This window comes from Bombina bombina, chromosome 10 (genome assembly GCF_027579735.1).
Source record: "Bombina bombina isolate aBomBom1 chromosome 10, aBomBom1.pri, whole genome shotgun sequence".
Lineage (NCBI taxonomy): Eukaryota > Metazoa > Chordata > Amphibia > Anura > Bombinatoridae > Bombina > Bombina bombina.
The window spans coordinates 122,074,231-122,086,730 of record NC_069508.1 but is presented as its reverse complement, the minus strand read 5'-3'; the positions used below and the strand labels follow the sequence as shown (position 1 = coordinate 122,086,730).

The window sequence follows — 12,500 nt, the reverse complement described above, 5'->3', positions numbered from 1 at the left end:
GCCCTACCTGAATTATGAAAGTTTTTAATTTGCACTTTACTGTCCTGTACTGACCTTTTAATGGTAATCAGAACATTTCATTAAAGAAAAATAAATATGTATAATATCCAGATGAAATAGATTAAATATAGCTATCTCCCCAGGCTTCTCATATATCTGGAATAGAAAGACTTACATGAATTAATTAGTTGGTAAACTTAAAAAAGAAAACAAAAAACTGAAGGAACATATAAATGCCCACAGTACAAAATACACAGAATTACCCATAGATGAGAGGGATCATTTTGAAAATTAAGAGTAAACATACTACAGAAGAGAATTGCCATATGCCACTGCCTGCGGAATACGAAAATATGCACATGCCTAATCTCTAAAATAAATGAATAAAGTTATAAAGTATGATTATTCTGTCACAATTGACATTGCATAGTCTGACAAATGGGTGTGAATTGCTACCAACAATTTAAGCACAGCTTTTATTTATATTTTCTTAAAAATAAAAATTGTTTTAATAATAAATGAAAGCAGCAAGGCATACTTATTTTATAATAAAATGGATACAGCTTTAGTTTTAAAATAACTGATTTAACCCATGTATCAAAATATCTGTGTTATATCTTTCAAGGATTACAAACATTCATGGAATACTCTGTGCATATAACAGAGCATGTAAACAAGTCATTTTCAGGAAGGCTGAAAATCCTACTTACATTACAAGGAAACTATTAAGGTGAAGCCTGTCAGGTAGGAAGAACTGCCGACATGTATTCCAGTAATCCATTGGTTGGTTTTAGTAGTAGTGATGCATTAATGGGCTTTTTTATGTGAGCATTATAGGATGTCTGCTAGTCATTTTACTCAATTGAGGATACTTCTGATCAGATCTTTCTGTAGTGAACAGGTCATTATTGATCGTTTCACAGTGTCCGCATGTTTCTTTCTCTAACACGTTTTTTTTTTTTTTTCCTATTTTTTTAATCGCTAACACCTATGTGGGATAATAACATAGCATGCTGTCTTAAAGGACCACTCAATGCAGTAAAACAACATTATTAACACGTGCAAAATAAAGACAATGATTTAACACTTACTCTGAATTTCATATAATCAGTAAAGATTTTTCTGACAAATGTATTCTTTCTCCCAATTTCTTGTATCCATATGACCGACATCAGCCAATCAGATAAGTAAACGTATAGCCTGTGAGCTTGTGCACTTGCTCAGTAGGATCTTGTTACCCTGAAAGTGTGAATATAACAAGACTGGGCAAAATTAGACAATGGAAGTAAATTGGAAATTGTCTTTAAAACTACATACACTTTCTGAATCATACGTTTTGACTCGAGTGCCCCTTTTAAAGTGACATTAACATGTCATATTAGATTAGTGTTTTCAGGGGTTATTAACAATCTACACTTTGTTATAGTGTTTTTTTTTTTATTTTTATTATTTGTACCTACACATCACCCAAAGAATGCTGGCAGATATCCTGATTTCTCTGTCATTGCAACCAGGGGCCGTGTACAGAATTGAACACCACTCCAAAGTGCTATAGACATCTCTGACATCTCTATATTTGGTGGGGCAGGGCTGTCAGTGATATTTGAGTTGGTTAGCCCTTGTGACATAATTCAGAGAGTTCTCTGTCTAATGTTATAGGCTTTGAAGTGAAATGATAGCCTTTACCTGTAATTATTGAGTAAATTAAAGGAATTTACACAGCACGTGAACATCTTTAAAACCTACAAAGTGTTCGGTATTTGTTATTACTGATGCTTAATTAATAAAGTCTTTCACAAAAATCTGTGTATTGTAGATCCCCCAGGGCCTAAGAGGGGGGGATTGCAAAGGAGTATGGGAACAGCCAAGCAGCTTTAGTATCTGGGGGGGGGGGGGGAATAAACTATAGTGTTTATTAAGATGTTTCCGGAGTAGTAACGAAAGGAGCTTTTAAAACATGAGTTAAGAAAGGGTAAAAAAAAATCTCATTTGCACTTGCCTGTTGTATTTTATTTTGACCTCCCAAATATGAGATTTAATGAATTATTCTTGTGTCCTTTCATGATTGGCTACAGGTACACTTACAGCTAGTGTAGAGCTGATAGATGAGGGATTAGCACACATTGTTTTATGTGCAATGGGAAGCAAAAGGGACATTTTGTTGTAAAAATGTCTTTATATTATACTGTATGATTTTCTTTAAAGGGAGATTAGCCTGTATCCATCATATGAGCCCTATTTAAAAAAATGATACAACTGTATGTATGTATATGTGTGTGTGTATGTGTGTGTGTGTATATATATGTATGTATGTATGTATGTATGTATGTATGTATGTATGTATGTATGTATGTATGTATGTATGTATATATATATATGTAGCCCTCAGTTTACGCTGGGGTTAGGTTCCAGAAGGAATGGTTGTAAATCGAAACCGTTGTAAATTGAAACCCAGTTTATAATGTAAGTCAATGGGAAGTGAGGGAGATAGGTTCCAGGTCCCTCTCAAAATTGTCATAAGTAACACCAAATACATTATTTTTAAAGCTTTGAAATGAAGACTTTAAATGCTAAACAGCATTACCTAATAAAATAACCACACAACACAGAATATATAATTAAACTAAGTTAAATGAACAAAAACATTTTCTAAACAGCATTATAAACCTAATAAAATAATCACACAACATAGACTTCACTTGCATTTTTCTGCAAACAGTTCTTTCTATGCATTCCAATCTGGACTGATTTATAGACAGGAAGATCTTGTTCCTTTGAAATCTGCTCGATAGCTCAGGTCTGGTTAAACTGAATAATTTCAGCTTGCTTGGCTTTGCTGCAACACAAGCGGATAGCTCCACCTACTGGCTATTTTAATAAATGCACTGCTTCTTAATTCCTTTAAATAGCAGTCACATGACTGGAAAAAAAGGTTGTTATTCTGAAACGGTGTAAATTTAACCGTTGTAAAACGAGGGCCACCTGTGTATGTATGTGTGTGTATATATATATATATATATATATATATATATAATCTCTAACAGGAAGTATATGTTTGTGTAGAATGGGACCATAGAGATTGATTGCTTACTGGCTGATAAAAACAACTCCCACTCACTGCTTTATTGGTGGATATTGATATACCCCCTTAGATGCAAAAACCCCCAAACAAATGTTTTTTTTTTTTTTTTTGTGTGTTCCTTAAAGTGTAGCTGGAAAAGAAAGAAAGAAAGAAAGAAAGAAAGAAAGATGAGACAGGCAGCAGAAGCCAGGCTTCTTATACCCCCCCCCCTTCTAGCTATGTGCTGTCTATGTTGCCAGAAGTTTCCCCAGAACTTCCAGATATCCTTAATGTCGTTGTAGCATATGCAGGTGTGCACAAGGTTGGAAATAGTGAGGCTGTCAAAGAGTACATTGCCAGAGTTACTTTACTGACAGAGCTGCCAGAATTAAATGCCCGCTTAGAGTGTTAATTTGGTTGAGTTGCAGATTCATGTCACAAAAGGGGAAGGTTGTATGTGTCTAACTGTAGGATAATCAACTGCTGTAGAAACATTTTAACCATTTAGCTCTGTAGTATACAGAGGCTGCTTAGCAAGTACTGAAAAGGGTCATAAAGAGGTTACTGGCACATATCTGTTTGGGGTTAAAGTATTCTCCAGAACATTAATCTACTACTGGGGGCTATCTAGACACATTTGGTGAGCCAATGATAAGAGGTCATGTGTTTTGTAGCCACTAATCACAATCTAGCTCCCAGTCAAGCATTTCTGCTCCTGAGCCTACTTTAGGATAGCAAGAGAATGAAGTAAATTTGATAATAGAAGAAACTTGGAATGTCTCTCTAAAACGGTATGCCCTTATTAAGCCATGATATTTTAATGTTTATGTCCCTTTAAGTGACAAGTAGCATTTTAGACACTTTTGTGTTTGATGTATTTTGCATGTTCTAAATCTTTATTGTTGGTTTTTCCACTATTGCATCTGAATTGACATATTTTGACAGACACTTCAATCTTTAAATCCTAATAATGTCACCTAAGAGCTTTAGGCTTGAATTGTAGCCTGAATGAGAGTCCGGTGAAAATTTTACAGATTGTTCTTGCCTGACAAGTTGTATTGATTCTCCCTCAGAAAACCTCTTTTTTTTAAATAAAAAAAAAAACAAAACAAAAAAATGTAGCAATTTATTTTAATGTATTTTTAACAAACAAGAATTTTAAACATGTACATATATCATTAAAGGTTGTTAAACATTTTTTTCCCAAAATACGTCTTTTGTATACAAAGTTGTGTGTCTGCATGCAGCAGCGGTAGGTGGAATATCCTGTTTTACTAAATACTTACTTTTTCACACTGTATAGGCTGATGTTAGGTCAGATAAAGTACAACTTGTTCCCAGATATAAAAACATTGCTGTCACTTAAAGTACCACTCAATACAGTAGAATTGCATAATTAACAAGTGCATAATTAAAAGACAATGCTTTAACATTTACTCTGAATTTCAAATAACCAGTGAACTTTTTTTATGACATTATTTTTTTTTCTCCTATTTTCTTCCCCCTGTATCATGTGACAGACATCAGCCAATCACAGACTAGTATACGTATACCCTGTAAAGGTTGTGCACATGCTCAGTAGGATCTCCTTCCCCATAAAGTGAATATATAAAAAGATTGTGCAAAATTTGATAGTGGAAGTAAATTGGAAAGTGCCTTAAAACTGCATGCTCTTTCTGACTCATAAAAGTTTATTTTGACTTGAGTGTCCCTTTAAAGAAATATATATTTTATATTTTTTTTTATTTATTTATTAGATCTGAAAATGAATGATACAGACCTCGTCCCTCAATGAAGCTGCACATTTCTAACTGGATTCATTAAGGAATATAAAGAAAAGATTGAGAAATCAATAATGGTGTTTATTGGAAGCAGGATGCAAATCCATTGGCTCTTTCTTGCAATCGCCATGTTGCAATGCACAGAAGGTAATTTTTTTTTTCTCTTCTGCTTTTAAACCTTATTTATTTTTAACAGAAATAAAAATGTAAATACAATGAAACTTAAATCACATTACATAAATTCATGCCTAATGTTGTGTTAAATTTAAAATGCCTAAAGCAATACATGGCAGGGCCCAGCGTTTTGGTCGCCCCGTGCTGTCACCAGGCATGGGAGTATGAGAAGGTGCAGTGTACATGCATATCCTGAGGTAGTGTTTATGGTGTTAGGAGCTGTGATATATGGTGTTATTCTTTATATTGGACACAATTATTGCTGGGACAGGGGGCCATACAGGATACAGAAGGAGGGTAAAATGGGGGTTGGGCTGATTACCCCAAAAGTTTGTCTTATCCAGGTGCCCACAAAAGCTAAGGGTGGCCCTGATCTATACTACCGTAAAACTCTTTTACAGTAAGTGACAACCTGGGGTGTTCCCTGATTATAGAAAGACTAATCAGGTTTCTTGCAAGGCAGTTTGTGTCCACAGGTCTAAGCTATGCATGTGACAGTCTCTCTCTATATAAATCTCTTTATTTTACTTTTTGTCACTAAACCAAAACCATCTGCCATTATATAACTATACACTCTGATGGCTAAATCCACATTTAATCAATTTCAAACTACAACAAAAAAAAACATATAGAAGGGAAAAAAATATATTTTTAAGACCAATCCCAGACTTCTTAATAAATAGAAAGTACATATGAGCTGTTCTTTAGTTCATATTTCTGTTGTCATTAAGTAAAATCCATACTTCTTAATTTGATATTTAGCTCTAAAATTATGAGCATAAGTCTCTAGAATATAACAATTAACTACTCAAATGCCATATATTTAATATTTGCCATTAAATAAGTATATGTGTACCTTTTTTGTTTTTAATCCATCTGTTAAAGGGTAAAATTAATGCATATAGTAATTGCAATGTTATGCCGGCCCACTTGTATTAACTTTTTTTTTTTTTAATGACAAGTCTAGTGAACATCCAATCAGTGTGTGTGTCATTTGTCAACTTTGAAGTCCAGCCCCTTTAAAGCCCTTAGAAAGCCTATGTAGAGACAATACCAATTAGGATTATTCAAATTGTAAATTTTATTTGAATTAAGTGTTTCTAAGCCTGCTTGTGAACAATACTAGTCTGTTAAACATGTCTGACACTAAAGAGAGACCTTGCTCTATGTGTTTAGAAGCCATGGTGGAACCCCCTCTACAATTGTGTTCCAAGTGCACTAATGTGTCTATACACTTTAAAGATCATATTGTGTCACTTAAAAATGTAGCCCTAGATGATTCTTTGACGGAAGGTAACGAGGATAGTCCGCCTTCCTCTCCCCATGTGTCGCCACCAGTTACGCCCACGCAAGCGATGCTTAGTACCTCTAGTGCATTGGCCCCTATTACATTACAACAATTAGCGACAGTCATGGACAATTCCCTTGCGACATTTCTATCCAAACTGCCAGTTTTTCCTACAAAGCGTGATAGCTCTGTTTTAAGAACAGATTATGAGCAGTCAGAAGCTTTGGGAGGTTTATCTGATGTACCCTCACAACACTCTGAAGTGGCGGTGAGGGATTTGTTGTCTGAAGGAGAAATTTCTGATTCAGGAAAGGTTTCTCAGCGGGCAGAATCAGATTCATTAGCGTTTAAATTTAGACTGGAACACCTCCGCGTATTGCTTAGGGAGGTATTAGCCACTCTGGATGATTGTGACCCTATGGTGGTTCCAGAGAAATTGTGTAAAATGGGCAAGTACCTAGAGGTCCCTGTATACACTGATGCGTTTCCGATCCCTAAAAGGGTTGCGGATATTGTTACTAGGGAGTGGGATAGACCAGGCGGGACTCGTGGCAGACGGTCCCTAAGGTTGAGGGGGCGGTTTCTACTCTTGCTAAGCGCACAACCATACCAATTGAAGACAATTGTGCTTTTAAAGATCCTATGGATAAAAAATTAGAAGGTTTACTTAAGAAAATATTTATTCAACAAGGTTTCCTTCTCCAACCCATTACCTGCATTATTCCTGTAACTACTGCAGCGGCTTTCTGGTTTGAGGCGCTGGAGGAATCGCTCCAGACTGAGACCTCATATGACGAAATTATGGATAGAATTAAGGCTCTAAAGCTGGCTAATTCTTTTATCACGGACGCCGACTTGCAATTAGCTAAGTTAGCGGCAAAAAATTCAGGTTTCGCCATAATGGCGCGCAGAGCGCTTTGGCTCAAGTCATGGTCGGCGGATGTGTCGTCCAAATCTAAATTGTTAAATATCCCTTTCAAGGGAAAGACCCTTTTCGGGCCAGAGTTGAAAGAGATTATTTCAGAAATCACCGGGGGAAAGGGCCATGCTCTTCCTCAGGACAAACCCTTCAAGGCTAGAAACAAGGCTAAGTTTCGTTCCTTTCATAACTTCAGGAGCGGTCTGGCTTCAGCCTCTACAGCTGCAAAGCAAGAGGGTAACGCTTCACAGCCCAAGGCAACCTGGAAGCCTTACCAGGGCTGGAACAAGGGTAAACAGGCCAAAAAGCCTGCTGCTGCTACCAAGACAGCATGAAGGGGTAGCCCCCGATCCGGGACCGGATCTGGTAGGGGGCAGACTCTCTCTCTTCGCTCAGGCTTGGGCAACAGATGTTCACGATCCCTGGGCAGTAGAGATTGTTACCCAGGGATATCTTCTAGAATCCAAGGACTCCCCTCCAAGGGGAAGGTTCCACATTTTTCGTCTGTCTACAGACCAAACAAAGAAAGAGGCGTTCTTACGCTGTGTAGAAGATCTACTCGCGATGGGAGTGATATGTTCAGTTCCAATTGCAGAACAAGGAACAGGCTTTTACTCAAACCTGTTTGTGGTTCCCAAAAAAGAAGGAACTTTCAGACCAATCCTGGATCTAAAAATTCTAAACAAATTCCTCAGTTTAATCATTCAAGACGGAGACAATTCGAGCGATCTTACCAATGATCCAGGAAGGTCAATATATGACTACCGTGGATTTAAAGGATGCGTACCTACATATCCCTATCCACAAAGATCATCACCAGTTTCTCAGGTTTGCTTTTCTGGACAAGCATTACCAGTTTGTGGCTCTTCCCTTCGGTTTGGCCACTGCTCCCAGAATTTTCCCAAAGGTGCTAGGTTCCCTTCTGGCGGTGCTAAGACCGCGGGGCATAGCAGTAGCGCCTTATCTAGACATCCTAATTCAGGCGTCGTCTTTTTCCCAGAGCCAAGGCTCACACGGAGATTGTATTGGCCTTTCTAAGGTCTCACGGGTGGAAGGTGAACATCGAAAAGAGTTCTCTGTCCCCGGTCACAAGAGTTCCCTTTGTTAGAAATGAAAATATTTCTGACGGAGGTCAGAAAGTTAAAGCTTTTAACTACTTGCCGAGTACTTCATTCCATTCCTCAGCCATCTATAGCTCAGTGCATGGAGGCAATCGGATTAATGGTAAAATGGACATAGTCCCTTTTGCTCGAATACATCTCAGACCACTGCAACTGTGCATGCTCAAACAGTGGAATGGGGATTACGCAGACTTGTCTCCTCAGATACAATTGGACCAGAGGACCAGAGACACTCTTCTCTGATGGTTGTCTCAGGATCATCTGTCTCAGGGAACATGTTTCCGCAAACCAGAATGGATCATTGTAACGACCGATGCCAGCCTGTTAGGCTGGGGTGCAGTCTGGGACTCCCTGAAAGCTCAGGGCCTATGGTCTCAGGAAGAATCTCTTCTCCCGATAAACATAAACATTTTGGAACTGAGAGCGATATTCAATGCGCTTCAGGCATGGCCTCAACTAGCTGCGGCCAAATTCATCAGATTTCAGTCGGACAACATCACGACTGTAGCTTACATCAATCATCAGGGGGGAACGAAGAGTTCCTTAGCGATGAAGGAAGTATCCAAAATAATCAGGTGGGCGGAGGATCACTCCTGCCATCTCTCAGCAATTCACATCCCAGGAGTGGACAACTGGGAAGCGGATTTTCTAAGTCGTCAGACTTTTCACCCGGGGGAGTGGGAACTCCACCCGGAGGTTTTTGCTCAGCTGACTCAGCTATGGGGCACTCCAGAGTTGGATCTGATGGCGTCCCGTCAGAACTCCAAACTTCCTCTATACGGATCCAGGTCCAGGGACCCCAAGGCGGTATTGATAGATGCTCTAGCAGCGCCTTGGTCCTTCAATCTGGCTTATGTCTTTCCACCGTTTCCCCTTCTCCCTCGTCTGGTCGCCAGAATCAAGCAGGAGAAGGCTTCGGTGATTCTGATAGCGCCTGCGTGGCCACGCAGGACTTGGTATGCAGACCTAGTGGACATGTCATCTGTTCCACCATGGACACTGCCATTGCGGCAGGACCTTCTAATTCAGGGTCCATTCAGACATCCAAATCTAGTTTCTCTGCGTCTGACTGCATGGAGATTGAACGCTTAATTCTATCAAAGCGTGGTTTCTCTGAGTCAGTTATAGATACTCTGATTCAGGCTAGAAAACCTGTCACCAGGAAAATCTACCATAAGATATGGCGAAAATATGTTTGTTGGTGTGAATCCAAAGGTTACTCATGGAGTAAGATTAGGATTCCCAGAATATTATCGTTTCTCCAAGAAGAATTGGAGAAAGGATTGTCAGCTAGTTTCTTAAAGGGACAGATATGTGCTCTGTCTATTCTCTTACACAAGCGTCTGGCAGAGGTACCAGATGTTCAAGCGTTTGCTCAGGCTCTAGGCAGAATGAAGCCTGTTTATAAACCTGTGGCTCCGCCATGGAGTCTTAATCTAGTTATTTCAGTTCTTCAAGGGGTCCCGTTTGAACCTTTACATTCCATAGATATCAAGTTATTATCTTGGGAAGTTTTTGTTTTTGGTAGCTATTTCTTCTGCTCGAAGAGTTTCGGAATTGTCTGCTTTACAGTGTGATTCACCTTACCTGGTGTTTCACGCAGATAAGGTTGTGTTGCGTACCAAACCTGGTTTTCTTCCTAAGGTTTTTTCTAACATGAACATTAACCAGGAAATAATAGTTCCTTCCCTGTGTCCTAACCCATCGTCAAAGAAGGAACGCCTGCTACACAATCTTGATGTGGTTCGTGCTTTAAAATTCTATTTACAAGCAACCAAAGACTTCAGACAAACATCATCCTTGTTTGTCATTTATTCTGGTAAGAGGAGAGGTCAGAAAGAGACTGCTATCTCTCTTTCCTTCTGGCTGAAAAGCATCATCAGGTTGGCTTACGAGATTGCTGGCCAGCAGCCTCCTGAACGAATTACTGCTCATTCTACCAGAGCTGTGGCTTCCACTTGGGCTTTCAAAAATGAGGCTTCTGTTGAACAGATTTGTAAGGCAGCGACTTGGTCTTCACTTCATACTTTTGCCAAATTTTACAAATTCGATACTTTTGCTTCTTCTGAGGCTATTTTTGGGAGAAAGGTTTTGCAAGCAGTGGTGCCTTCTGTTTGAGGTACCTGTCTTGTTCCCTCCCTTCATCCATGTCCTAAAGCTTTGGTATTGGTATCCCACAAGTAAAGGATGAAGCCGTGGACTGGATACACCTTGCAAGAGTAAACAGAATTTATGCTTACCTGATGAATTACTTTCTCTTGCGGTGTATCCAGTCCACGGCCCGCCCTGGCAATTAAGTCAGGTAAATAATTTTTTTTGTTTAAACTACAGTCACCACTGCACCCTGTGGTTTCTCCTTTTTCTTCTATAGGGGGAGCTATATGGACAGCTCTGCTGTGTGCTCTTTGCCACTTCCTGTAGGGAATGAGAATATCCCACAAGTAAAGGATGAAGCCGTGGACTGGATACACCGCAAGAGAAAGTAATTTATCAGGTAAGCATAAATTCTGTTTTTTATATTTCTTTCACAGTTTCTTATTTTAACTTTTTTACTTATTATTTTTTACAAATAGTGTGCCATTTTGTTTTTATTAAAAATACAGGCAGGTTCCATTTTGTTCAGTTTTCTGGAATTTATTGGCAGACGCCCAAACTGACACATGTCAGCACTATGAAACTGACCGTTTTGGTTGATCTTCTAGGCCTATAACTACTATTTTTGTTTTATTTGACTTCCCTTCCTAATTCATGGACTGTTAGAATTTTACAGGCCTTAACTTTGTGTTCTTATTGATGACCCTGAAATTGGTCAGGCTGACAGCTGGTGTGATAAAGTTTCCACCCTTGCATGATGACAGGTGCTAAAAACCTTATGTATACATATCTCAAATGTTCTGTAGTCCAACACATTTTTCTAATTTAAAATCCATTTTTATTTTTCCCGCACAAGTATTTCTACTTTTAAACTTTAAGTGCTGTCATACTTTTGATTATTTACACACTTTTTTTTTATTTACACAAAAAGATAACTCTATTCCTTAAAGCAGTGATTTTCAACCTTTTTTTTTTTTGCCGTGGCACACTTTTTTACATTCAAAAATCCTGCGGCACACCACCATCCCAAAATTTTACAAAATCACACATTGTAGCCTAATACAGCGCATATATATATATATATATATATATATATATATATACACACACACACATACTGTACTGCCATGCCTCCTACAAACTATACATGCCATATTGACATTCATTCACAAACAATCATAATGATTGTCTGTGAATGAATGTCAATATGGCATGGTTGTAAGTGATGCCTGCCTGCCTGCTTGATGAGCCTGTCACATACCTCCCCAATATTTCAAAATTTGAAAGAGGGACACCCCCACACTGGGAAAAATCCACCCCCCCCCGAAAACTGGGAAAAGTGTTATCTGTGGAGCACAAGATTATATGTGGAGCATGGTATGCTGTTCTGGAGGAGGAGCAAAGTTGCGTTTAGAGCCGGCACTAGGCACGTGTTGTGGGGTTTCCTTCCAAGTGTGAATACGGGTCGGGGAGGCGAGCTGCCGCTGCAGTTAACCTCAGTCATCATCTCACTCAAAATAAAAAAACGGCCCAGAGTAAAAACAAGCAAAATTTAAAAAATATGTCACACTGGCAGTCTGCCCCAGCACACTGGTTGAAAAACACTGCCTTAAAGGGACACTCAAGTCAAAATAAACTATTATGATTCAGATAGAGCGTGCAGTTTTAAGACACTTTCCAATTTACTTACATTATCAAATTTTGAACCGTCTTTCTTATATACATTCTGGGGAACAAGATCCTACTGGGCATGTTCACAAGCTCACATGGTATATGTATACTAATCTGTGACTGGCTGATGTCTGTCACATGATATATGAGGCCGGAAAATAGTAGAAAAAATAAATTTGTCAGAGAAAAATCTATTGTTTATTTGAAAATCAGTTTAAATCATTGTCTTTTTATTATGCACTTGTTATTTATGCAATTCTACTGCAACCTGTAACTAACACCCGCTTATCGCCTATTTGGCTATAATGCATGGGCATCAATGTGGCAATATGTACCATTTAGGGGTTAAAAATGATTTGGCTTCAGTAGAACTAATAATGATATTGTAGGA

General features: G+C 38.6%; 1 protein-coding gene across 3 annotated transcripts in view; it reads left to right on the top strand.

Moving 5' to 3' along the window:
- The window catches only part of ADGRL2 (adhesion G protein-coupled receptor L2), a 276,588-nt gene that overhangs the window by 40,193 nt on the left and 223,895 nt on the right, over window positions 1-12,500 (top strand). For all 3 annotated transcript variants that reach the window (XM_053693323.1, XM_053693322.1, XM_053693321.1), the window contains exon 2: window positions 4,819-4,989. In XM_053693323.1, coding sequence (XP_053549298.1) covers window positions 4,917-4,989 — 73 coding nt within the window. In that variant the 5' untranslated portion in view covers window positions 4,819-4,916. The remainder of the gene's footprint in view (window positions 1-4,818; window positions 4,990-12,500) is intronic.